This window comes from Littorina saxatilis, linkage group LG16 (genome assembly GCF_037325665.1).
Source record: "Littorina saxatilis isolate snail1 linkage group LG16, US_GU_Lsax_2.0, whole genome shotgun sequence".
NCBI classification, from domain to species: Eukaryota; Metazoa; Mollusca; class Gastropoda; order Littorinimorpha; family Littorinidae; genus Littorina; species Littorina saxatilis.
The window spans coordinates 7,671,706-7,699,659 of NC_090260.1; the positions used below are offsets into that span (position 1 = coordinate 7,671,706).

The window sequence follows — 27,954 nt, forward strand, 5'->3', positions numbered from 1 at the left end:
GGGATCCCCTATCTTGTTATCTGTACCTTCTCTGTGCGGAGGTGCTTGCACTTATGGTAAATCAAAATGTAAAGATAAAAGGTATTAAGATAAGGAATGAAGAAATTCTTCTTTCTCAGTTTGCTGATGACACAACTTTTTTCCTTGATGGTAGTAAAGATTGTTTTGATGCTTGTGTTGAAACGCTGCAGTCATTTGCATCAGTCTCTGATAAAACCGTAGTTGTGTGGATAGGAGCCCGGTGTTTTTCAAATGTGAAATATAAACCAGAAATTAAATTAAATTGGAATTCTGCTACTTTCATGGTTCTTGGTGTTCTTTTTGGCTCACGTAAGTGTAGCCTATGCGATGGTAAACTTTGTCTGTCTGTGCGTATGTATGTATGTATGTATGTCTGTGGTAGAAACTGTAACATTTGACTAAACACTAAAATATTCCGAAAGTTTCAAAGCAATTCACCAAATCATTGCTAAAGTGCAGACTTTTTTGTCATGATACCCCTAAACAATGACGCAAAAAGTCCCGTTTTTGACCGCTCTTGCGATCGACACCTGCATCAGTAGGAATAGCATAGCACGCAAAATACGCAAGGTAACAAAACAATCTATTCAGGGTAGATAATTGGTTTGACTTTCTTCTCGTATGTCAAAGTTGCAAAGATTTGCCTATTGTGATTTCTTGTCAATTTTTCATTCGGCTCTTCCGTTTTTGTCTGGTCGATTTTGAGGGTACCCTTACTTGAGCGGCGGTCACGTGATCCCTGTAAAAGAAATATTTAATCCAAAAGGTGATCCTGGAGGTTAAGTAAACGGTCTTAACTGGCATATACAGTTTTAATGAAATGACACAGGAATTAATGCTTTAATTTGGGTTTGAAATTTGTTGCAATAATATTTTGGCCAAGTTTATTTACACAACGTTTTAGCTCTTCAAAGCGCATGCTCAGGTATTTACACAATGGTTTCTTGGGGTTTTCCACAGCTTTACACCACCTTTTACCTTATATGGAAATTAAAACAGACGCGTTTGACCATATAAGGAACATCATGTAAATTGCAGTCAAAGATAAAGACTGATCTTCAAATACACGTATCTTTCTGACCCAAAAACTGCTGTTTAACATCTGGGCTATACCACTGAAAAAATATCCTTAATTGTTTGTGCTCAGTGTACTTATTGCTATGTCTGCTTTCGCTGTTAGCCTCACAGTATAGGCCACTCCCTGGACTCGTCAAGCCGCTTTGCGCGTGCAATGGGCACTGAGAGGTCGTGCTGGTCACGTGGTGTTTTATGACCTGAGTGTAGCTGGTCTGAATACAGAGACATGGGGTTATATTCTTGTCACTGCTACTATCCCTCAGCACAACGCAATACAGACACACGGGGTTATATTCTTGTCACTGCTGCCATCCCTCAGCACAACGCAATACAGACACACGGGGTTATATTCTTGTCACTGCTGCCATCCCTCAGCACAACGCAATACAGACACACGGGGTTATATTCTTGTCACTGCTGCCATCCCTCAGCACAACGCAATACAGACACACGGGGTTATATTCTTGTCACTGCTGCCATCCCTCAGCACAACGCAATACAGAGACATGGGGTTATATTCTTGTCACTGCTACTATCCCTCATTGAAATACGGCACAACGCTTCGTGGTCCTGAGAGAGTAAGACACAACTCTGAACACTGAAACACAAGAGTTGTCTTTTCTTGCCACGTGATGATACACACTGATCTGATAATATTTAGATAGTTCCTGTCACATGGAAGAGTTGTCTTTTCTTGCCACGTGATCGAGCAGCACGAGTTGTCTTTTCCTGCCACGTGATGAAACAGCAGGGAGTTGTCTTTTTCTGCCACGTGATGAAACAGCATGAGTTGTCTTTTCTTGTCACGTGATTGAACAGCATGAGTTGTCTTTCTCTTGTTCGTGGATGCGTGTGGTCAGACGTATGGTGTCCAGGGCCACGTAGCTCTGTAAAACACAACCAGACGGCTGGTCAGTGCACTGATAAGTAATGTTTAACGCCCTCACGTTAAAACCATTAGGGGCATATTCCCGAGTTTGACCCCGACTTTACATGGTATGGTCAGTGCACGGGTGTGATGACAGTTATATACTACCCGTCATCACAATCTAGGCGGGTGTGATGACAATTATATACTACCCGTCATCAGAATCTAGGCGGGTGTGATGACAGTTATATACTACCCGTCATCACAATCTAGGCGGGTGTGATGACAGTTATATTCTACCCGTCATCAGAATCTAGGCGGGTGTGATGACAGTTATATTCTACCCATCATCAGAATCTAGGTGGGTGTGATGACAGTTATATTCTACCCGTCATAACAATCTAGGCGGGTGTGATGACAGTTATATTCTACCCATCATCAGAATCTAGGTGGGTGTGATGACAGTTATATTCTACCCGTCATCACAATCTAGGCGGGTGTGATGACAGTTATATTCTACCCGTCATCACAATCTAGGCGGGTGTGATGACAGTTATATTCTACCCGTCATCACAATCTAGGCGGGTGTGATGACAGTTATATTCTACCCGTCATCACAATCTAGGCGGGTGTGATGACAGTTATATTCTACCCGTCATCAGAATCTAGGCGGGTGTGATGACAGTTATATTCTACCCGTCATCACAATCTAGGCGGGTGTGATGACAGTTATATTCTACCCGTCATCACAATCTAGGTGGGTGTGATGACAGTTATATACTACCCGTCATCACAATCTAGGCGGGTGTGATGACAGTTATATTCTACCCGTCATCAGAATCTAGGCGGGTGTGATGACAGCTATATTCTACCATATTTACTACCCGTCATCACAATCTAGGCGGGTGTGATGACAGTTATATACTACCCGTCATCAGAATCTAGGCGGGTGTGATGACAGTTATATACTACCCGTCATCACAATCTAGGCGGGTGTGATGACAGTTATTCTACCCGTCATCAGAATCTAGGCGGGTGTGATGACAGTTATATTCTACCCGTCATCAGAATCTAGGCGGGTGTGATGACAGTTATATTCTACCCGTCATCAGAATCTAGGCGGGTGTGATGACAGTTATATTCTACCCGTCATCACAATCTAGGCGGGTGTGATGACAGTTATATTCTACCCGTCATCAGAATCTAGGCGGGTGTGATGACAGTTATTTACTACCCGTCATCGCAATCTAGGCGGGTGTGATGACAGTTATATTCTACCCGTCATCACAATCTAGGCGGTTGTGATGACAGTTATATTCTACCCGTCATCACAATCTAGGCGGGTGTGTTTGAGTGCACATCTTTTTCATGAAGCTGTTTATTTAAAAAAGAAAAAAGGAAGAAAAAAACCCAGTTCTATGACTAGAAAGGCCATTCATCCCCCTACCGTATTCAGCCAACAGATTGATATTACATTAGTTAGTGTATAATATACATGTACAGTAGAGCAGACAACACAGACACGTCCTACATCAAATTCGCACATGCAAGGTTCGCGTTATAAACCACACAGAATGGAACAGGCTTGGTGTGTTGCAGGCCTGACGTAACAGGCTTGGTGTGTTGCAGGCCTGACGTAACAGGCTTAGTGTGTTGCAGGCCTGACGTAACAGGCTTGGTGTGTTGCAGGCCTGACGTAACAGGCTTGGTGTGTTGCAGGCCTGACGTAACAGGCTTGGTGTGTTGCAGGCCTGACGTAACAGGCTTGGTGTGTTGCAGGCCTGACGTAACAGGCTTGGTGTGTTGCAGGCCTGACGTAACAGGCTTGGTGTGTTGCAGGCCTGACGTAACAGAGCGGCGAACATCTCCTTCACGTTATGTCCCGTTAGAGAGACAGACACAGAGAGACGGAGAGACAGACAGAGAGAGAGAAACAGAAAGAGAGACAGACAGAGAGAGAGAGAGAGGGACAGACAGAGAGAAACAGAGAGAGGGACAGACAGAGAGAAACAGAGAGAAACAGAAAGAGACAGACAGAGAGAGAGAAACAGAAAGAGAGACAGACAGACAGACAGAGAGAGAGAAACAGAGAGAAACAGAAAGAAACAGAAAGAGAGAGAGGGAGAGACAGGCGGACAGACAGGCGGACAGACAGAGAGAGACTTACAGGCGTGGTGTGTTGCCAGGCTTGACGCAGCAGGGCAGAGAACGTCTCGGTCACATTGTGTCCTGACCTGGCGCTCGTCTCGTAGTACGGCACGCTGTGACGTTCACTGTGCTGTAATCATATCACACACCACTAGCTCTCTCTCTCTCTCTCTCTCTCTCTCCCTCTCTCTCTCTCTCTATCTATCTCTCTCTCTCTCTCTCTCTCTCTCTCTCTCTCTCTCTCTCTCTCTCTCTCTCTTTCTGTTTCTCTTTCTATTTACCTCAATGCAATGCATTTTGTGTATATATGTATAATGTTTTTTCACTTTAGTTTTCTGTTAAAATGTAGAATTTTAGTTGTTCTACTTTCTATTTTTTATCTTTTATTTTTATTTCATGTTTGTAGTTAGTCCCTCTTTAGGGCGAGGGCTGGATGTAAAAAAGCAGACCACTGCTTAATCTACTACCCTCGTAAAATAAAGGATTGTCATTGTCATTGTCATTGTCATTGTCTCTCTCTCTCTCTCTCTCTCTCTCTCTCTCTCTCTCTCTCTCTCTCTCTCTCTCTCTCTCTCTCTCTTAATGCTAGCTCCGAGGCATCGTTGTAAACACATTTCATTAGATAGATCGATCATTGATCATTGATCGATTGATTCCATTGATGATGAATTGATTGATTGATTGTTCGCTTTGTGTTCGAGGAAAAAAAACCAAGTCGCGTAAGGCGAAATTACTACATTTAGTCAAGCTGTGGAACTCACAGAATAAAACTGAAGGCACTGCATTTTTTCACAATGACCGTAGTCCGCCGCTCGTACAAAAGGCAGTTCTTCTTCTTCTGCGTTCGATGTTGTACGGCCATATTATCGTGGGAGCGTAGACAGCCGATTTTCTCCCCACGCCAAGTTGGCTGCTGTCTTCCGTCTTCGGTGGTTGAGGTTCTTACTTAGGGTTGCCTCCTCCCCAAGAGTAGCTGCCTTGCTGGGCTGTCGAGTCCACTCTACCCGGGTTTGTTGTCGAAGTTTTCCTTCTCGTAGCCTTTGCCTTTCCCAAGGCGCACACAAGGCAGTGCGGGTTTTGAAATCGGAGTTGTCCTTCTCCTAGATGAGCGACCATCCAAGGTTGACGAGCCCCATCTGCCCGAAGCAGCTGGTTTTAAGGCGCCAGGGACCCGCCTGCATCCCTTCTCCTGTTAGTCGAAGACAGGGCCCGCCACGTGAAGGCCAGGAGCTGGATTTGACTGTCAGAGGTGTTTGGAGACACGAAGCCATATGGAGCATTTCTTGGGAAGTAGGCGCTTATCTCTACTTCCACCCCGGCATAACAGTCCTTGGGCCCCGCAAAAGGCAGTGAAATTGACGAGCCTGTTTAGCGCGGTAGGTGTTGCGCTGTGCTGCATAGCACGCTTTACTGTACCTCTCTTCGTTTTACCTTTCTGAGCGTGTTTTTTTCCAAACATATTATATCTATATGTTTTTGGAATCAGGAACTGACAAGGAATAAGATGAAATTGTTTTTAAATCGATTTGGGAAATTTTATTTTTATCATAATTTTTATATTTGTAATTTGCAGAGCTTGTTTTTAATCCGAATATAACATATTTATGTTTTTTTGAATCAGAAAATGATGAAAAATAAGATGAACGTAATTTTGGATCGTTTTATAACAAATAATTTTAATTACAATTTTCAGATTTTTAATGACCAAAGTCATTAATGAATTTCTAAGCCTCCAAGCTGAAATGCAATACCGAAGTCCGGCCTTCGTCGAAGATTGCTTGGCCAAAATTTCAATAAATTTTATTGAAAAATGAGGGTGTGACAGTGCCGCCTCAACTTTTACAAAAAGCCGGATATGACGTCATCAAAGACATTTATCCAAAAAATGAAACAACGTCTGGGGATATCATACCCAGGAACTCTCATGTACAATTTCATAAAGATCGGTCCAGTAGTTTACTCTTAATCGCTCTACACACACACACATACACATACACCACGACCCTCGTCTCGATTCTCCATGTTAAAATATTTAGTCAAAATTTGACTCAATGTAACAAGTCGCGTAAGGCGAAAATACAACATTTAGTCAAGTAGCTGTCGAACTAACAGAATGAAACTGAACGCAATGCAACGCAGCAAGACCGTATACTCGTAGCATCGTCAGTCCACCGCTCACGGCAAAGGCAGTGAAATTGACAAGATGAGCGGAGTAGTACTTGCGCTGAGAAGGATAGCACGCTTTTCTGTACCTCTCTTCGTTTTAACTTTCTGAGCGTGTTTTTAATACAAAAATATCATATCTATATGTTTTTGGAATCAGGAACCGACAAGGAATAAGTTGAAAGTGTTTTTAAATTGATTTCGACAATTTAATTTTGATAATAATTTTAATTTTTTTAATTTTCAGAGCTTGTTTTTAATCCAAATATAACATATTTATATATTTTTGGAATCAGAAAATGATAAAAAAATAAGATGTACGTAAATTTGGATCGCTTTATAAAATCTTTTTTTTTTTTACAATTTTCAGATTTTTAATGACCAAACTCACTCATTAGTTTTTAAGCCACCAAGCTGAAATGCAATACCAAACCCCGGCCTTCGTCGAAGACTACTTGACCAAAATTTAAACCAATTTGGTTGAAAAATGAGAGCATGACAGTGCCGCCTCAACTTTCACGAAAAGCCGGATATGACGTCATCAAAGACATTTATTGAAAAAATGAAAAAAAAAGTATGGGGATATTATACCCAGGAACTCTCATGTCAAATTTCATAAAGATCGGTCCAGTAGTTTAGTCGGAATCGCTCTACACACACACACACACACAGACAGACAGACAGACACACACACACACACACACACACACATACACATACACCACGACCCTCGTCTCGATTCTCCATGTTAAAATATTTAGTCAAAATTTGACTCAATGTAAAAAGAAGAGAAGAGAAGACAAAGCAAGGACAAGAGGGTGGACTTACAAACTGCGCCTCCTCCTCGGGAACACAGCGGTGTGACGTCAGATCCTGTTTGTTGCCCACCACGAAGATGACGGGACTGCTTGTGTTCACCTGCAATCACCATCACATGACGTCATACACCATAAAGATGACGTGTTCACCTGCAATCACCATCACATGACGTCACACACCATAAAGATGACGTGTTCACCTGCAATCACCATCACATGACGTCATACACACTATAAATATGACGTGTTTACCTACGATCACCATCACATGACGTCACACACACCAGAAAGATGACGTGTTTACCTGCAATCACCATCACATGACGTCATATTACACACTACAAATATGACGTGTTCACCTTAAATCACTACCACATGACGTCATACACATCACAAAGATGACGTGTTCACCTGCAATCACCATCACATGACGTCATACACAACACAAAGATGACGTGTTCATCTGAAATCAATACCACATGACGTCATACACAACACAAAGATGACGTGTTCACCTGAAATCAATACCACATGACGCCATACACAACGCAAAGATGACGTGTTCACCTGAAATCACCATTATATGACGTCATAAACAACACAAAGATGACACTTTTACATATGTTTTTGGCAGCTGGTGAGATATATTACAACATGGATCTCACTCTGAAGTTGGCCATGTCCATATCGTTATATATGCGGTTATTACAACATGGATCTCACTGTGAAGTTGGCCATGTCCATATCGTTATACATGCGGTTATTACAACATGGATCTCACTGTGAAGTTGGCCATGTCCATATCGTTATATATGCGGTTATTACAACATGGATCTCACTGTGAAGTTGGCCATGTCCATATCGTTATATATGCGGTTATTACAACATGGATCTCACTGTGAAGTTGGCCATGTCCATATCGTTATATATGCGGTTATTACAACATGGATCTCACTGTGAAGTTGGCCATGTCCATATCGTTATATATGCGGTTATTACAACATGGATCTCACTGTGAAGTTGGCCATGTCCATATCGTTATATATGCGGTTATATCTTTATCGACACCATGGCTATATTTTCTATGTCTATATCAACAACTATGTCTCTGTCTACGTCTACAGGGTGTAAGAGTGACAGACCTACCAGCTCGATCTGACGAATCCACTCCTGTGTATCAATGTCTCTGTCTACAGGGTGTAAGAGTGACAGACCTACCAGCTCGATCTGACGAATCCACTCCTGTGTATCAATGTCTCTGTCTACAGGGTGTAAGAGTGACAGACCTACCAGCTCGATCTGACGAATCCACTCCTGTGTATCAATGTCTCTGTCTACAGGGTGTAAGAGTGACAGACCTACCAGCTCGATCTGACGAATCCACTCCTGTCTATCAATGTCTCTGTCTACAGGGTGTAAGAGTGACAGACCTACCAGTTCGATCTGACGAATCCACTCCTGTCTATCAATGTCTCTGTCTACAGGGTGTAAGAGTGACAGACCTACCAGCTCGATCTGACGAATCCACTCCTGTGTATCAATGTCTCTGTCTACAGGGTGTAAGAGTGACAGACCTACCAGCTCGATCTGACGAATCCACTCCTGTCTATCAATGTCTCTGTCTACAGGGTGTAAGAGTGACAGACCTACCAGCTCGATCTGACGAATCCACTCCTGCACGGAGTCAAAGGTTGCGCGCCGCGTGACGTCATACACAACCAGGATGCCCTGGACGTCACGATACAGTGTCTTGATCAGGGAACGAACGTAACGGTGTCCCGCCGCGTCACTGTAACACACACATACACACGGTTCATATGTCGGTATGCTTGTGTAGGCTCTTTCTAGTTTCATATTGGTGTGGGGACAATATTGAGCATAACCAGAGGTGAATCAAATGTCCCATAATGATGTGCTAGGCACGAAGAATATGCAACAACTACAACTACAACTACAACATCACAACGAAAACAACAACAGCAGAAAAAAGCACTACAACAACGGAAAAACACACCGACAAAGCAACAACAGCAACAACAACGACGACGACAACAACAACAACGACAAAACAACAACAACGACGACGACAACAACAACGACAAAACAGCAACAATAACAACCACAACAACGACAAAACAACAACAACAACATCAATCACAACGACAACAATAATAACAACGACAAAACAACAACAAGAACAACAACAATGATGACGTCAACTCACACGATGGTGACGTGCACGTTCTTGTCGTTGATGGTCACAACTACGTTCTCCAAGTCTCCCCCTGCAACAGTCACACCAAACTCTCACAGTCACACCAAACTCTCACAGTCACACCAAACTCTCACAGTCACACCAAACTCTCACAGTCACACCAAACTCTCACAGTCACACCAAACTCTCACAGTCACACCTAGTTCACACAGACATCGCTCACAGCGTTAATTAACTCTCCCTCAGAAACGGTCACACCAAACTCTCAGTCACAAACGGTTAACCCTACATCGCTCACAGCGTTAATTAACTCTCCCTCAGAAACGGTCACACCAAACTCAGTCACAAACGGTTAACCCTACATCGCTCACAGCGTTAATTAACTCTCCCTCAGAAACGGTCACACCAAACTCTCAGTCACAAACGGTTAACCCTACATCGCTCACAGCGTTAATCAACTCTCCCTCAGAAACGGTCACACCAAACTCTCAGTCACAAACGGTTAGCCCTACATCGCTCACAGCGTTAATTAACTCTCCCTCAGAAACGGTCACACCAAACTCTCAGTCACAAACGGTTAACCCTACATCGCTCACAGCGTTAATCAACTCTCCCTCAGAAACGGTCACACCAAACTCAGTCACAAACGGTTAGCCCTACATCGCTCACAGCGTTAATTAACTCTCCCTCAGAAACGGTCACACCAAACTCTCAGTCACAAACGGTTAACCCTACATCGCTCACAGCGTTAATCAACTCTCCCTCAGAAACGGTCACACCAAACTCTCAGTCACAAACGGTTAGCCCTACATCGCTCACAGCGTTAATTAACTCTCCCTCAGAAACGGTCACACCAAACTCTCAGTCACAAACGGTTAACCCTACATCGCTCACAGCGTTAATTAACTCTCCCTCAGAAACGGTCACACCAAACTCTCAGTCACAAACGGTTAGCCCTACATCGCTCACAGCGTTAATTAACTCTCCCTCAGAAACGGTCACACCAAACTCTCAGTCACAAACGGTTAACCCTACATCGCTCACAGCGTTAATTAACTCTCCCTCAGAAACGGTCACACCAAACTCTCAGTCACAAACGGTTAGCCCTACATCGCTCGATCACAGTGTTCAGTGTTCAGTGTTTAGTGTGAGATAATAAAGTTGATTTGATTGAATGAACTATCTCCCTGAAACAGTGGTCACCATAAGTCTGACACTCACAAACAGTTAACCCTTCAATACGACCCGTCACAACAAACACTAGGCGGATGTGTTAGAGTGCAGCTCTGTGTATAGAGGCTGAATATTGTAAAACCAGTTGTATGACTGGAAAGGCAATCCATTTCCCTCCGTATTCAACAGATTGAATCTACGTAGTGTCTATACGGTGGAACCTGCAACACAGACCCCCCCACACACACACACACACACACACACACACACACACCCACACACACACACACACACACACACACACACACACACACCCACACCAAAGTCATATTCACAAAAGCAAGGATCCCGTGTTGAAATCGACACAAAAATAAAATTTAACAAAACCCGGAGAGAATAATCCTTTGTATCCAAAACAGTCAGTTTGGTTTATCTCTGTTGTCGAACAATGACGCTATGGTATGCTAAACGTGTATCTTTATTTCTTCTCAGAAGCCATTAAAATGCGGGTTTTTGAAGCCGTTTTGAGAAGAAAAACAGGTCATTTCAGTAACTCCTCAACGCATTGCCTTCACACTGTTTGAGCTTCATGTTATATATGTACCAACAAGCAGGTCATTTCAGTAACTCCTCAACGCATTGCCTTCACACTGTTTGAGCTTCATGTTATATATGTACCAACAAGCAGGTCATTTCAGTAACTCCTCAACGCATTGCCTTCACACTGTTTGAGCTTCATGTTATATATGTACCAACAAGCAGGTCATTTCAGTAACTCCTCAACGCATTGCCTTCACACAGCTTCATGTTATATATGTACCAACAAGCAGGTCATTTCAGTAACTCCTCAACGCATTGCCTTCACACTGTTTGAGCTTCATGTTATATATGTACCAACAAGCAGGTCATTTCAGTAACTCCTCAACGCATTGCCGTCAGACTGTTTTAGCTTCATGTTATATATGTACCAACAAGCAGGTCATTTCAGTAACCCCTCAACGCATTGCCGTCAGACTGTTTGAGCTTCATGTTATATATGTACCAACAAGCAGGTCATTTCAGTAACTCCTCAACGCATTGCCTTCACACAGCTTCATGTTATATATGTACCAACAAGCAGGTCATTTCAGTAACCCCTCAACGCATTGCCGTCAGACTGTTTGAGCTTCATGTTATATATGTACCAACAAGCAGGTCATTTCAGTAACTCCTAAACGCATTGCTTTCAAACTGTTTGAGCTTCATGTTATATATGTACCTACAAGCAGGTCATTTCAGTAACTCCTCAACGCATTGCCATCAGACTGTTTGAGCTTCATGTTATATATATATGTACCAACAAGCAGGTCATTTCAGTAACTCCTCAACGCATTGCCTTCACACTGTTTGAGCTTCATGTTATATATGTACCAACAAGCAGGTCATTTCAGTAACTCCTCAACGCATTGCCTTCACACTGTTTGAGCTTCATGTTATATATGTACCAACAAGCAGGTCATTTCAGTAACTCCTCAACGCATTGCCTTCACACTGTTTGAGCTTCATGTTATATATGTACCAACAAGAAGTAAGAACATGTTGAAACAAACAACAAACTGTTTGAGCTTTGTGCTCATGTCGTAAAAGACTCAGGGAATCTAAAGTCATTTAAGGCATTAGGAGAGCTGTTATGGCATTAGTAGAGCTGTTATGCGACATGCCAAAAAGATCTATGAAAGCTATAACATGTGGATCATTTTCTGTTGAAAGAGATTCTTTATCCCCGAGTACGCAGTACTAGGGTCCAGCAGACTTTAATTGTGTGTCTGTCTGTCTGTCTGTGTGTGTGTGTGTCTGTCTGTGTGTGTCTGTCTGTCTGTCTCGACTTAACAGCTTATTGCTGGGAAACTACTGGGCGCAGTTCGTTCAAAAGTTGATACACTAACTTGATAATAGGTCCGATTGATCGTATTAAAACTTCATAATGTTACCTGGGACCTAAATGCCCCAAAAAACACAAAAGTTCTTGACGGTTGGACGAATTCAATCGGAGCGACAGCCAGCCATTGAGCTGATAGAACAGCCGAACGCGTGCGTCATGAAAAGCATGCGTATCGCATGCGAGACAATTTGCGAGCCAGCCAGCGGGTGGGGATTAATTTGGTCTCGGCAAAGAAACTACAGTGCAGGTTTGGTCTCGGTGAGACTGAAAGAGAGACAGAGAGCACGAGAGAGAGCGACAGGGACACTGTGTCAGTGATTCAAGGTGGTGGCTTGGTGGCCAAAGGGATCCGGGTTCGATTCCCGGCATGGGCGGTCTATTTTTTATTTTATTAATTCTTGTTTACTATTGTTTATTATGAACGTTTTAATGTTTTATTTTACTCCAATAATTTTTTTTAATTGTGTAAAATAAAAAAAATTTTTTTTTAAATCCACGTGCACAAGACAAAAACTTTCATACTGGGGGAGCGAGCCAGTCTGAAGAGTACTCGGGTCCAGCGCCAGCGTTTTTTATCCCCGAGTACGCAGTACTAGGGTCCTGCAGACTTTAATTGTGTGTCTGTTCGTCTCGACTTAACAGCTTATTGCTGGGAAACTACTGGGCGCAGTTCGTTCAAAAGTTGATACACTAACTTGATAATAGGTCCGATTGATCGTATTAAAACTTCATAATGTTACCTGGGACCTAAATGCGAAATAAATCACAAAAGCCACTCTTAACGGTGGGAGTTTTTGCGGTGGGAGGCTGGTCGCTTTGCGAACAGCCTGAACTAAAGGGGAGACTTGAGCGGCGAACACGTCACGCAGTGTCGAGAAAAGCATGATTTGCAAGCCAGACAACGGGTGAGGAAATGGTCTCGGCAAAGAAATTACAATGCAGGGTTTGGTCTCGGTGAAAGAGAGACAGAGAGCACGAGATCAAAATGATCCGGGTGCGATTCCCGGCATGGGCGTTCTTATTTATTTATTTTTTTAATTCTTGTTTACTATTGTTTATTATGAACGTTTTAATGTTTAATTTTACTCTAATAGTTTTTTTAATTGTGTACAATAAATAAATAATTTTTTTTTCTTTTTTTTTTTTTTAAATCCAAGTGACCCGGGTTCAATTCCCGGCATGGGCGGTCTATTTTTTTTTTTTTTTTTTTTTTTTTTTTTTTAATTCTTGTTTAGTATTGTTTATTATGAACGTTTTAATGTTTTATTTTACTCTAATAATTTTTTTAATTGTGTAAAATAAATAAATATATATATATTTTTTTTAAAATCCACGTGCACAAGACAAAAACTTTCATACTGGGGGAGCGAGCCAGTCTGAAGAGTACTCGGGGCCAGCGCCAGCGTTTTTTATTGTGCTGGATTCGTTATCGACACCAATACGAGGGGGACTCATCATATTCTGTAATCTGGGCAAACTAATGACGTCACTACGTTGCCTTTTTCTTTACATCAAAGACCGGTGTTTGGAAGACTTGTGACAACAAACATTACTTGATTCCGTGCAACCGTTTTCATTCAATGCGATCAAATGTCCAGTAAGAGTGATAGGTCTTACAGCAGTGTTGACCTTTCGCGAAGCGATTTTCGAGCAATGATGTATGATGGCTACTGCCAAGGAAACTCTTTTCAAGAGTGCTTTTTAAGTTTAAAATACTGTTTTGGAAATCAATGTCTACCGAAAGCCACTGTTTTCAGGTGGTTCAGACAGTTCATTACTGGCGCGTGGACGTTAAAAAACGTTGACCGTTGTGGTCGAATGGCAACAATCGTTACCCCAGAAAACGTCTCTAGGGTAGAGTCCCTGATTGAGAAGGACCCAAAAATAACATACGCTTGAATACATGATAGGATGAAGATTGAATCGGGAAGTCTCACTTGTAGTTTTCACGGCTGTTGCCACGTAAGGAAACGTTGTGACCGTTGGGTGCCCCATAACCTTAGTGAAGAGCAAACGCGGCGGGGTACGGTGGACTGGTACACCCATATTCTATTGACATTGGACGGCGGGGTAGGGTGGACACCCATATTCTATTGACATTTGACGGTGGGGTAGGGTGAACTGGTGCACCCATATTCTATTGACATTGGACGGCGGGGTAGGGTGGACTGATGCACCCATATTCTATTGACATTGGACGGCGGGGTAGGGTGGACTGGTACACCCATATTCTATTGACATTGGACGGCGGGGTAGGGTGGACTGATGCACCCATATTCTATTAACATTGGACGGCGGGGTAGGGTGGACTGATGCACCCATATTCTATTGACATTGGACGGCGGGGTAGGGTGGACTGATGCACCCATATTCTATTGACATTGGACGGCGGGGTAGGGTGGACTGATGCACCCATATTCTATTAACATTGGACGGCGGGGTAGGGTGGACTGGTACACCCATATTCTATTAACATTGGACGGCGGGGTAGGGTGGACTGGTACACCCATATTCTATTGACATTGGACGGCGGGGTAGGGTGGACTGGTACACCCATATTCTATTGACATTGGACGGCGGGGTAGGGTGGACTGATGCACCCATATTCTATTGACATTGGACGGCGGGGTAGGGTGGACTGATGCACCCATATTCTATTGACATTGGACGGCGGGGTAGGGTGGACTGGTACACCCATATTCTATTGACATTGGACGGCGGGGTAGGGTGGACTGGTTCACCCATATTCTATTGACATTTGACGGAAGGTTTCCTCACGTTTGGGACATAGTAACAGAATCAGAAGTAACAGAATCAGAAGTAACAGAATCAGAAGTAACAGAAGGCCAAACATGGGAAACCCAATAGGACCCAACAATAAAGCAACGGTTGGCGGTTTGGGTCTTCCGAGATGAGAACCCACCTGTAAAATTCAAAAGGACAGAAGTGCTTCCTAACAAATGGTAGTGTATTTCTTGCAAAATCCGGCCACGTTGCTACCATATCACTTGACAGACAACCGATTACTGATGACTGGTATGTTAGCCACTGCTTGCCTAATTTCTTTCTGGTATGTTGTACACGACATCCCCGACCGGATATCCGGGGTCTTCTGCTCCATCACGAAAAACCAAGTACGCACACATCAGCTGTAACTCTTGACTTTCTAGCCGCCAATGGTGCTCAGCTTGTCACCTACCTACCATATTCACACGCCTTGGACCCGTGTGACTGGAATCGAGACGAGGGTCGTGGTGTGTGTGTGTGTGTGTGTGTGTGTGTGTGTGTGTGTGTGTGTGTGTGTGTGTGTGTGTGTGTGTGTGTGTCTGTGTGTGTGTCTGTGTGTGTGTGTGTGTGTGTGTGTGTGTAGAGCGATTTAGAGTAAACTACTGGACCGATCTTTATGAAACTTTATATGAGAATTCCTGCGAATGATATCCCCAAAAATATTTTCCTTTTTTTTATAAATATTTTTTATGACGTCATATCCGGCTTTTTGTAAAAGTTGAGGCAGCACTGTCACACCCTCATTTTTCAATGAATGTCATTACAATTTTGGCCAAGCAATCTTCGACGAAGGCCAAACTTTGGTATTGCATTTCAGCTAGGAGACTAAAAAATTAACTAATGAGTTTGGTCATTAAAAATCGGAAAATTAATTAAAATGATATTTGTATAAAACGATCAAAAAACTATTTCATCTTATTCTTCATCATTTCATGATTCCAAAAACATATAAATATGTCATATTCGGATTAAAAACAAGCTCTGAAAATTAAAAATATAAAAATTCTGAATAAAATAAAATTTCTGAAATCGATTTAAAAACAATTTTGTCTTATTCTGTGTCGGTTCCTGATTCCAAAAACATAGATATGATATGTTTGGATTACAAACAAGCTAAGGAAAGTTAAAAAGAATAGAGATACAGAAAAGCGTGCTATCTCGCTCAGCGCAACCATCTTCGCACTATTCTGGCTAGTCAATTTCACTGCCTTAGCCACGAGCGGTGGACTGACGATGCTACGAGTACACGGTCTTGCTGAACAAATGGAGTGCGTTCAGTTTCATTCTGTGAGTTCGACATCTTGACTAAATGTTGTATTTTCGCCTTACGCGACTTGTTGTTCCCTTCCGTCAAGAGAGGAAAGCAGTTCCAGAACACCGAAGATGCCCGAGCATTCCCGAGGCGTTAATTCTGACATACCCCAGTCAACGTGTCGGAGCAAAGAGTGTATCCCTACGGAAAGTCCGAAGGGATACACTCTTTGGTCGGAGTGTCATGGACAGCTGGTTTAAGAGGATGGTACGAAGTGTACACGCTGAGGAGGGATTTGTCCCAAAACAGGAGTAGACAGATTGACTGTAAGTGTTGTAGGAAACCCAGATTTTAAGGACTCTTCTGTCTTGTGTTTCACTGAGACATGGCTTGACCTGTCCATTCCCGACTCAGCAGTTACTCCTTCTGGGCTTACTATGTTTAGATCAGATCGCATGGCTGAACTTTCGCTAAAACAGAGTGGAGGAGGTGTATGCTTCATGGTGAATCAGAGGTGGTGCAACAACACAGAGTTGTTCTCTCAGTCGTGTTTGCCGTTGTTAGAAACTCTGATAATCAACTGTAGGCCCTTCTATTCGCCCCGAGAGTTTCCCTCCATCGTCTTGATAGGTGTGTATATCCCCCTGATGCCAGTGCTGTAGGCCCTTCTATTCGCCCCGAGAGTTTCCCTCCATCGTCTTGATAGGTGTGTATATCCCCCTGATGCCAGTGCTGTAGGCCCTTCTATTCGCCCCGAGAGTTTCCCTCCATCGTCTTGATAGGTACGGGTGTGTATATCCCCCCTGGTGCCAGTGCTGTACAAGCGATCAGCGAGCTGTCTGCAGCAGAGAATGCACATCCCGACAGCGCTGTTATCATTGCTGGAGACTTCAATCACACTAGTCTGAAGAAAGCTCAACCAAAATACAAACAGCACGTAAAATGCCCCACGTCACACGTCACACGTCACACGTCACACGTCACACGTCACACGTCACACCTCACACGCGAGAATAAAACACTTGATCACTGTTACGCCACTTTAACAAATGGTTACCATGCCACCGCCCGTGCTCCCCTTGGCAAATCGGATCATGTAACAATCTTTCTCATCCCCGCCAACAAACAAAAACTAAAAACTGTCAAACCAATCAAGAGGACGGTTAAAAAAAATGGACACAGGACACTACGGCAGCGCTTCAAGGCTGTTTTGACTGCACAGACCGGAACATGTTTAAAGTGTCGTGCTCCAGCCTTGACGAGTACACGGACACTATCACTTCATACATCAGTTTCTGTGAAGACCTCTGCATTTCTTCTAAACCGTCGCGATATAACCTTGAACGGTTGAAAACGACGTTAAACACCAAATAAATAAAGAAATTTCTTCTAAAACTGTCACTGTTTACGGTAACGACAAGCCTTGGTTCAGCAAAGACATCAAAGTCAAACTCCAGGTGAAAAATACTACCTTTGAGAGTGGCGATAAGAAAGATTTCAACAGAGCCAACGCGACGCCCAGACCGCGATTGACAAGGCTAAGGACAGCTACAGGCGCAAGCTGGAAGATCAGTTTGCTTCAGGCAACTCCCGGGCTGTATGGCAAGGCCTCCAGCACTGAGCAGATCACTCAGTGCAAACACAAGTCTGCTGTCGACAACTGCGATCCGTCACTCCCTGGTGAGCTGAACGACTTCTACAGCAGATTCGACAAGCTGAACAACATCCCTGCGTCAAGTACACCTACTGCAGCCACAGCGGACCTTCCTTCCCCCTGAAGTACCTGAGGGCAGCGACCAACCACGTCATGGACCCTCTACAGTTTGCCTATCACCAACGACTGTGTCTCCACCAACCCTTCTGTCATGGTGCTCAAGTTTTCTGACGACACAACGGTTGAGGGCCTCATCAAGGACTCTGACGAGTCGGCTTACAGATCCTAAGTGGAGCCCCTGGTAGCGTGGTGCTCAGACAACAACCTGGAACTCAACGTCTCGAAGACTAAGGAGCTGATAGTCGACTTCAGAAGGAAGAAAATACCCATCACACCGCTCACCATCAACGGAGAAGTGGTAGAGCAAGTGGAGTCGTTCAAATTCCTTGGCACTACCATCACCATGCAGTATCCTCAGCTGGGAAACCAACACAGTGGGCATCGTTAAAAAAGCACACCAGCGCCTTTACCTCAGACAACTCAGGAAATTTGGTGTGTGTGTAGACATCCTTATGCAATTCTACCGTGCTGTGGTAGAGAGTGTCCTCACCTTCTCCATGACTGTGTGGTACAGCAGTGCTACCCAAAAAGAAAAGACGGACCTGCAGAAAATCGTGAAAACAGCAGCTAGGGAGATAGGATGTGATCTGCCCTCATTAGATTCCCTGTTCTCAGCTCGTGTTGTGAAGAAATCTCAGAACATCATACATGACCCCACGCACCCTGTATTCTGTCTCTTTCAACCCTTCCTATCAGGTAGGCGGTTTCGAGCAATGAAAACCAGGACATGTAGATTCGGACAGAGATTCTTCCCACAAGCGGTGTTTTAAATCATGATTGTGATGATGAAGTTGGGAACGAAGTGCATGCTTGTAATGTAGCAGAACATTTCGAAGGAAGACCAAAATGGAAAGCAGATTTGGAAACTGATTATATTTATAGTCTGGAAGATTCACCAATAAACGATATTGATTTACAATTAGATGAATTGTTAGTATTTAAAGAAAATGTTTCTGTTGACGAAGTTAATAGAGTTGTTTTAGAAGTTAATAATATATTGAAGAGTAGTGCACAGAAGTTAGGGTTATTTAAACGAAATAATTTTGGTAAGAAACAGTATAAAAGGAAAACCGAAAATTGTCCATGGTTTAATGTTACATGTGAGAAAAAGAGAAAGTCCTTTTTTAAAGCAAAAAATGTACATAGAAGAATGAAGACTGCCTTTTTGCGTGAGCTCCGCACCAAAACAAGTCGAAGTTATAAACAGGAAGTAAATAAGCACTTTAAAAAATATCAAGCAGACCTTGTCAAAAAAATTAAAAACCTAAAAAGCCATGATCCAAAATCGTATTGGAAGATTATAAATGGAACACTAAGAGAAAAAAATGAAGAATTACCAAAAGTAACGTTTTTTTGAAACAATGTTTTCAGCAGGTGAAGATGAGGTTGATAAAAATGAATATAATTTAAATGAAATGGTACATAATGATAACGCTGATTTAAATTGTATGATAACAGAAGAGGAAGTTTTAAAAGCAGTTAAAAAGCTAAAGAATAATAAAGCCTGTGGAAATGATCAAATTATAAATGAGTTTTTGAAAGCTTCTGCTGGGAAGTTGATTAAAGTATATACAAAGCTGTTTAATGTAATTCTTTGTTCTGGACAAATGCCCGACGAATGGTCTGTTGGACTTTTACGCCCCATGTATAAGCAAAAGGGAGATGCTGAAGACCCAGCAAATTACAGAGGTATAACCCTGATGAGCTGCTTTGGAAAGTTATTTACCAGTGTTCTGAATAATAGGCTAACTAATTATTTTGATGAGTATTCAGTCATTGGTGAAGAACAAGCCGGTTTTCGAGCAGGTCATTCAACCCTCGACCACATTTTTACTTTACATAGTATTATTGATTACTTTCTATCAAAGAGAAAAAGGTTATATTGTCTTTTTATTGACTATGAAAAAGCATTTGATTATGTGAAAAGAGCTTTTCTATGGAAGAAGATGTTTGACGCTGGAATAAATGGGCGAATGCTAAATATTATTCAAAATCTGTATAGTAAGGCCAAGTCATGTGTTTTGGTAGGTAACCAAAAGTCAGATTTCTTTCAATGTTTTACCGGTGTACATCAAGGGGAAAACTTGTCACCTGCATTGTTTGCTGTGTATTTAAATGATTTACAAGCTTATATGTTTGATAAAACTGAACACCTCCCTACTATTGAAAGAGAGGTTGCTATGTTGGACTTACAGCCGGATGATGCTGAGCTGATGTTTAAAATGTTTATTTCATTATATGCAGATGATACAACCATTTTAGCAGAATCCCCAGAAGCATTACAAGACTCGCTAAATGTGTTGTCCGAATATTGCGATCTGTGGAGTTTGCGGGTGAACGCCAAAAAAACGAAAATAGTTGTTTTTTCAAGAGGTAAAATACGAAAATTGCCATTATTTAAATACAAAGATGAATTAGTTGAGGTCGTGTTTGGTTTTCAATATTTGGGTCTATTTTTTAATTATAATAATAAGTTTAATAAATCACAAAAGTTGTTATATGATAAGGCCTCTCGAGCAATGTTTAGCTTGTTAAAGAAGTGTAGAAAATTGTCGTTGTCCATAGATATTCAAATTGAATTGTTTGATAAAATAGTTGCACCGATTATGTTATATGGCTGTGAAGTATGGGGACCAAATTCGGTAAATTTAGCAACAAAATTACAGCTACGTTTTTATAAGATTATTTTGAAATTGAGAAAGTCGACCCCAACGTGTATGGTATTAGGCGAATTAGGCAAATTTCCACTAGATGTCCTCGTAAAAAATAGAATATTTAGTTTTTGGTTTAAATTGGTGGATTGTAATAATAGTAATAAGTTTTCAAATGTATTGTACCGTTTTCTGCATCGCCTCTATGTAAATAACATATATGAAGCACCCTATTTAAAACATGTTGAAACAACTTTAAATGCTCTTGGCCTTAGTGGTTTTTGGCATGACCAGTTTGATTTACGATGTTCCGAAAAATGGTTTAAATTGAAAACGTTGCAATGCCTAAAAGATCAATTATATACAATCGTGGTTTTCAGAATTAAATGAAAAAGAAACTTGTTTGAATTATAGATTGTTTAAAGATACATTCATATTTGAAAATTATTTGAATATTTTACCCAATAACTTTTTTGTTTGTTTGCTTAACGCCCAGCCGACCACGGAGGGCCATATCAGGGCGGTGCTGCTTTGACATATAACGTGCGCCACACACAAGACAGAAGTCGCAGTTACCCAATAACCTAGCACTCTCTTTTTTACGCTTTAGAACATTAAATCATAAATTGCCAATACAAAAAGGCCCGGCCGGGTCATACCTAAGACTTTAAAATTGGCAATCTAGTGGCTGCTCCGCCTGGCGTCTGGCATTATGGGGTTAGTGCTAGGACTGGTTGGTCCGGTGTCAGAATAATGTGACTGGGTGAGACGTGAAGCCTGTGCTGCGACTTCTGTCTTGTGTGTGGCGCACGTTATATGTCAAAGCAGCACCGCCCTGATATGGCCCTTCGTGGTCGGCTGGGCGTTAAGCAAACAAACAAACAAACAAACAAACAAACAATACAAAAAGGCCGTATGTTAAATATTCCACATAATGAAAGAATATGTGTTAAATGCCAGTCTGGAGAACTCGGAGATGAATTTCATTATATATTTCAGTGTCATTTTTTTGAAAATGTGAGGAAAAGGTTGTTACCGTTGTATTTTCGTAGAAATTCAAATGCAGTCAAATTCAAACATTTATTTGAATTAACAAAGAAACGAAAGTTATTGCATGTAATATATTTTATTAAGAGTATTTTGAAAGAGTTCTGATTATTTGATCACGGGTTTTTTTTCTTTCTTATTTAAACAAAAACAAACACAAAAACATATACTTTCCTGTAAATAAAAAAAATTAAAAAAATGTATGATTACAATTATTTTGTTATGAATTAAGCTTGATTTATTTTCGGTTAATTAAAAGTGTTGTGTCTCATTATTACATATATCTTTTTTGTCGTGTTTATTGCAATTTTTATTTATTTTATTCATGTAACCCTAGGGGTTTTTTGAAATAAATATTGACTTGGTCAAGACGATACCCGCGCGTCCCTGAATAGTCTGCTTTTGTTGATTGCGGAAAGTGCTGTGATGGCTGTATCTCTTAATCTACCTTAACTTCCATATATATGGTGCTCAGTTATGTGATACTTATCTATAAAAAGGCGTGTGTGTGTGTGTGTGTGTGTGTGTGTGTGTGTGTGTGTGTGTGTGTGTGTGTGTGTGTGTGTGTGTGACTTGAGGCGAGGAAGCTTGAGTGTATACTGCTAGTTTTAGTGAATGTATTTTTATACTTATGCTGTCCAGTGTTGTTTTAAATTAATGCTGTTGATCAGTTTGTTGATGCGTGTGTTGGTGTAAATGGCTGGATTGAAATGTTTCTTAACCGCAATGTCATCACAAATTCCCAACCTTGGGCAATTAAAGATTCTGTATTCTGTATTCTGTATAATGAGTGGCCGGCCTCGTATCAATCTACAACATCAAATCAAGAAATTTTTGATCTATGCTTACTCACCCTGTGAGTGCGAGTAGTGGGGAGAGAGGACGTCATGGGTGTAGCGGGCCAACAACAACAACAACAACAACAACAACAACAACAACAACAACAACAACAACAACAGCAACAACAACGACTCACCCTGTGTGTAGGTGTAGTGTGGAGAGAAGACGTCATGACTGTAGCGCGTGACGAGTGACGTCTTCCCCACCTGTTTGTCCCCCACCACCGCCACCCTCAGCACCCTCCCTCGGCCCGTCACGTGACGCGCCGCCATCACTGTCATAGTCATCACGGCCTTGCACTGCCAGGGATTACGTTACTCGCAAAATGTATGATGTCACTGTGAACTTTTTGTATGACGTCACTTGAAAAAAATGTTGTCCCCCACCTCCATGCACAGTGAATGATGACGTCACGGACGTGATGTGATCCTTCTGACGTCACTTGCTGTTATTTTTCTCCGCCGCCTTCTTCCGGCCTGTTTCTGGCCTGATCTGACACAACTGCTATCAAAAGCGACCAGCCACCAACTCAAAAAATCCAGCTCAATAATTCCTGGCAAAAATGTGAATCTCGTCATGCATTTAGAAAGTCTTATGACGTCAAAGGTGTCTGTGTACAAGATGATGCAAACAGCAGGGAGATTTTAACACCACCGTTCATACGTCATGAAGGCAGTGTGGTTCTGACGTCACGCGTGATGACGTGTGGCCAGGCTGGGAGATGAGAGAACTGTGACGACGGTTCTGTGACACAAAGCACGTGCAGTCATGACTGGGCATCACAGTACATTCATCACCTCATGGCCACATATACCCCTCCCCTACCCCCCCCCCCCCACATACACACACACAAACACACACACTCAAACACACACAAACACAAACACACAAACGAACACACTCAAACAAAAACTCATACACACACAAACACACACACACAAACACACACTCAAACACACACTCATACAAACACACACAAACACACACACAAACACACACACACACACACACACACAAACACACAAACACGCGCATAGTAGGGTCATTCAAAGAGTCACGGTCCAAAGTGTTAAAACTCGCTGACAGCTGGCACTTTAACACACTAGGATGTGATCAACATATAAAGTGTTAAAACTCGATGACAGCTGGCACTTTAACACACTAGGATGTGATCAACATATAAAGTGTTAAAACTCGCTGACAGCTGGCACTTTAACACACTAGGCAGTGATCAACATATAAAGTGTTAAAACTCGCTGACAGCTGGCACTTTAACACACTAGGATGTGATCAACATATAAAGTGTTAAAACTCGCTGACAGCTGGCACTTTACCACACTAGGATGTGATCAACATATAAAGTGTTAAAACTCGCTGACAGCTGGCACTTTAACACACTAGGATGTGATCAACATATAAAGTGTTAAAACTCGCTGACAGCTGGCACTTTAACACACTAGGATGTGATCAACATATAAAGTGTTAAAACTCGCTGACAGCTGGCACTTTAACACACTAGGATGTGATCAACATATAAAGTGTTAAAACTCGCTGACAGCTGGCACTTTAACACACTAGGATGTGATCAACATATAAAGTGTTAAAACTCGATGACAGCTGGCACTTTAACACACTAGGATGTGATCAACATATAAAGTGTTAAAACTCGATGACAGCTGGCACTTTAACACACTAGGATGTGATCAACATATAAAGTGTTAAAACTCGCTGACAGCTGGCACTTTAACACACTAGGATGTGATCAACATATAAAGTGTTAAAACTTGCTGACAGCTGGCACTTTAACACACTAGGATGTGATCAACATATAAAGTGTTAAAACTCGATGACAGCTGGCACTTTAACACACTAGGATGTGATCAACATATAAAGTGTTAAAACTCGCTGACAGCTGGCACTTTAACACACTAGGATGTGATCAACATATAAAGTGTTAAAACTCGCTGACAGCTGGCACTTTAACACACTAGGATGTGATCAACATATAAAGTGTTAAAACTCGCTGACAGCTGGCACTTTAACACACTAGGATGTGATCAACATATAAAGTGTTAAAACTCGATGACAGCTGGCACTTTAACACACTAGGATGTGATCAACATATAAAGTGTTAAAACTCGATGACAGCTGGCACTTTAACACACTAGGATGTGATCAACATATAAAGTGTTAAAACTCGCTGACAGCTGGCACTTTAACACACTAGGATGTGATCAACATATAAAGTGTTAAAACTCGATGACAGCTGGCACTTTAACACACTAGGATGTGATCAACATATAAAGTGTTAAAACTCGATGACAGCTGCCACTTTAACACACTAGGATGTGATCAACATATAAAGTGTTAAAACTCGATGACAGCTGGCACTTTAACACACTAGGATGATCAACATATAAAGTGTTAAAACTCGATGACAGCTGGCACTTTAACACACTAGGATGTGATCAACATATAAAGTGTTAAAACTCGCTGACAGCTGGCACTTTAACACACTAGGATGTGATCAACATATAAAGTGTTAAAACTCGATGACAGCTGGCACTTTAACACACTAGGATGTGATCAACATATAAAGTGTTAAAACTCGCTGACAGCTGGCACTTTAACACACTAGGATGATCAACATATAAAGTGTTAAAACTCGATGACAGCTGGCACTTTAACACACTAAGATGTGATCAACATATAAAGTGTTAAAACTCGATGACAGCTGGCACTTTAACACACTAGGATGTGATCAACATATAAAGTGTTAAAACTCGATGACAGCTGGCACTTTAACACACTAGGATGTGATCAACATATAAAGTGTTAAAACTCGATGACAGCTGGCACTTTAACACACTAGGATGTGATCAACATATAAAGTGTTAAAACTCGCTGACAGCTGGCACTTTAACACACTAGGATGTGATCAACATATAAAGTGTTAAAACTCGATGACAGCTGGCACTTTAACACACTAGGATGTGATCAACATATAAAGTGTTAAAACTCGATGACAGCTGGTACTTTAACACACTAGGATGTGATCAACATATAAAGTGTTAAAACTCGATGACAGCTGGCACTTTAACACACTAGGATGTGATCAACATATAAAGTGTTAAAACTCGATGACAGCTGGCACTTTAACACACTAGGATGATCAACATATAAAGTGTTAAAACTCGATGACAGCTGGCACTTTAACACACTAGGATGTGATCAACATATAAAGTGTTAAAACTCGATGACAGCTGGCACTTTAACACACTAGGATGTGATCAACATATAAAGTGTTAAAACTCGATGACAGCTGGCACTTTAACACACTAGGATGTGATCAACATATAAAGTGTTAAAACTCGATGACAGCTGGCACTTTAACACACTAGGATGTGATCAACATATAAAGTGTTAAAACTCGATGACAGCTGGCACTTTAACACACTAGGATGTGATCAACATATAAAGTGTTAAAACTCGATGACAGCTGGCACTTTAACACACTAGGATGTGATCAACATATACATGGTAAGAAAAAAAAAAAGCTTTCCAGTTGTTCTTGTTAGGGGCCCTGACGTTTAGAAAGTCACGAGACTATAACTGCAAGTCACGCGCCCAACAAGTAACTATTTATTTAATGTATTTAGTCCGCCATCATATTAGCCTTTGTTATGTATATATACTAGGATTACTTAAAATAAGCATTATATGCTTGAGTTAGTTATCCTAAAAACCATGTATTGTTTTTGTCATGATAATAATTGAATACAGTTTTGTTTAAACCAAACATATATTCTGTTAAAAGCATGCATGACAGGATGGAATTGCTTTTTAGTTTTTTGTTGTTAGAATGTTTCTGATTACGTAATCGAATATAAAAGCAGCCTGCTGTTCTCAAGTTTCTCGAGAGGCACACAATGTTTGTGATTACGTAATGCTGTGATCTCCGTAATGCTGTGATCTCCATAATGCTGTGATCTCCATAATGCTGTGATCTCCATAATGCTGTGATCTCCATAATGCTGTGATCTCCGTAATGCTGTGATCTCCATAATGCTGTGATCTCCATAATGCTGTGATCACCATAATGCTGTGATCTCCGTAATGTTGTGATCACCATAATGCTGTGATCTCCATAATGCTGTGATCTCCATAATGCTGTGATCTCCGTAATGCTGTGATCTCCATAATGCTGTGATCACCATAATGCTGTGATCTCCGTAATGCTGTGATCACCATAATGCTGTGATCTCCATAATGCTGTGATCTCCATAATGCTGTGATCTCCGTAATGCTGTGATCTCCATAATGCTGTGATCACCATAATGCTGTGATCACCATAATGCTGTGATCTCCGTAATGCTGTGATCACCATAATGCTGTGATCTCCATAATGCTGTGATCACCATAATGCTGTGATCTCCGTAATGCTGTGATCACCATAATGCTCTGATCATGAATGAATATTATTCTGAACAAAACGATGTCATCATTTCGTCTTTACTTCTGAACTTTTAGCTGGCTCGTTTGTTAGCATATGTTTTGTTTTGTTCGTTCGTTCGTCCCGGCGTTCAACTGTTCCTTCGTTGGATCGTTTGTTGGTTCGTTCGTTCGTTGGTTCGTTCGTTTGTCAGATGTTATCTTGTTATCTAGTAAGCTTTTGTTTGTTTTATAAATAAACAGACTGTGTTTGGACTGCCGCTATCCTACTGTTGTCTCAACTGAACAAATAACCAACAGTAATAAACAGTGGAGAGAAATGTCTTACCTGCACAGAGATTCACCTGGTCTCAGTGCGGTGTTACGTGAGGTCACAGTGCGGTGTTACGCGAGGTCAGGTGAGTTAGGGTCGCGTTATCATCCCTATCCTACTTGCACTCAGATTGCTAATTACTAATTACCAGCACACGCCCGACACGCAGCGTCCCACGGGATCCCTTCCACACAGTGACAGCAAGCTTCATTCATTGCTTCACCCACACACAAAATTCCCCGTTTTTCAGAAACTGTCATCTTTGCGGAAGTAAAATGACCGCACGAGGTTGAACACATCCATCTTTGTCTCCCCGCGAAGCTTACATAGATTTGACTATTGTTCTGTCGACGGGTTATGAATATAGCGCAGCGCATGATAAGTGCGGGACTTCCCATGTGATGATAATGTGATATCACGCCACGACCAGCCAC

At 41.8% G+C, this 27,954-nt stretch overlaps 1 protein-coding gene across 2 annotated transcripts; it reads right to left on the minus strand.

Annotated features, from left to right (window-relative positions):
• Nucleotides 1–216: 216 nt before the first annotated feature.
• Nucleotides 217–27,844, minus strand: LOC138950298 (uncharacterized). Of its 2 annotated transcripts, none has more exons than XM_070322050.1 (7): nucleotides 27,536–27,844; nucleotides 22,892–23,499; nucleotides 9,320–9,380; nucleotides 8,746–8,884; nucleotides 7,106–7,195; nucleotides 4,134–4,227; nucleotides 217–1,985 (listed from the first exon to the last, which is right to left on the minus strand). In XM_070322050.1, coding segments are annotated over exons 2-7 (537 nt in total). In that variant the 5' UTR covers nucleotides 23,043–23,499; nucleotides 27,536–27,844; the 3' UTR covers nucleotides 217–1,983. The 2 variants fall into 2 exon arrangements, with proteins under 2 accessions (XP_070178151.1, XP_070178150.1); XM_070322049.1 differs by having other exon boundaries at nucleotides 4,134–4,244; nucleotides 27,536–27,839.
• Nucleotides 27,845–27,954: the final 110 nt, after the last annotated feature.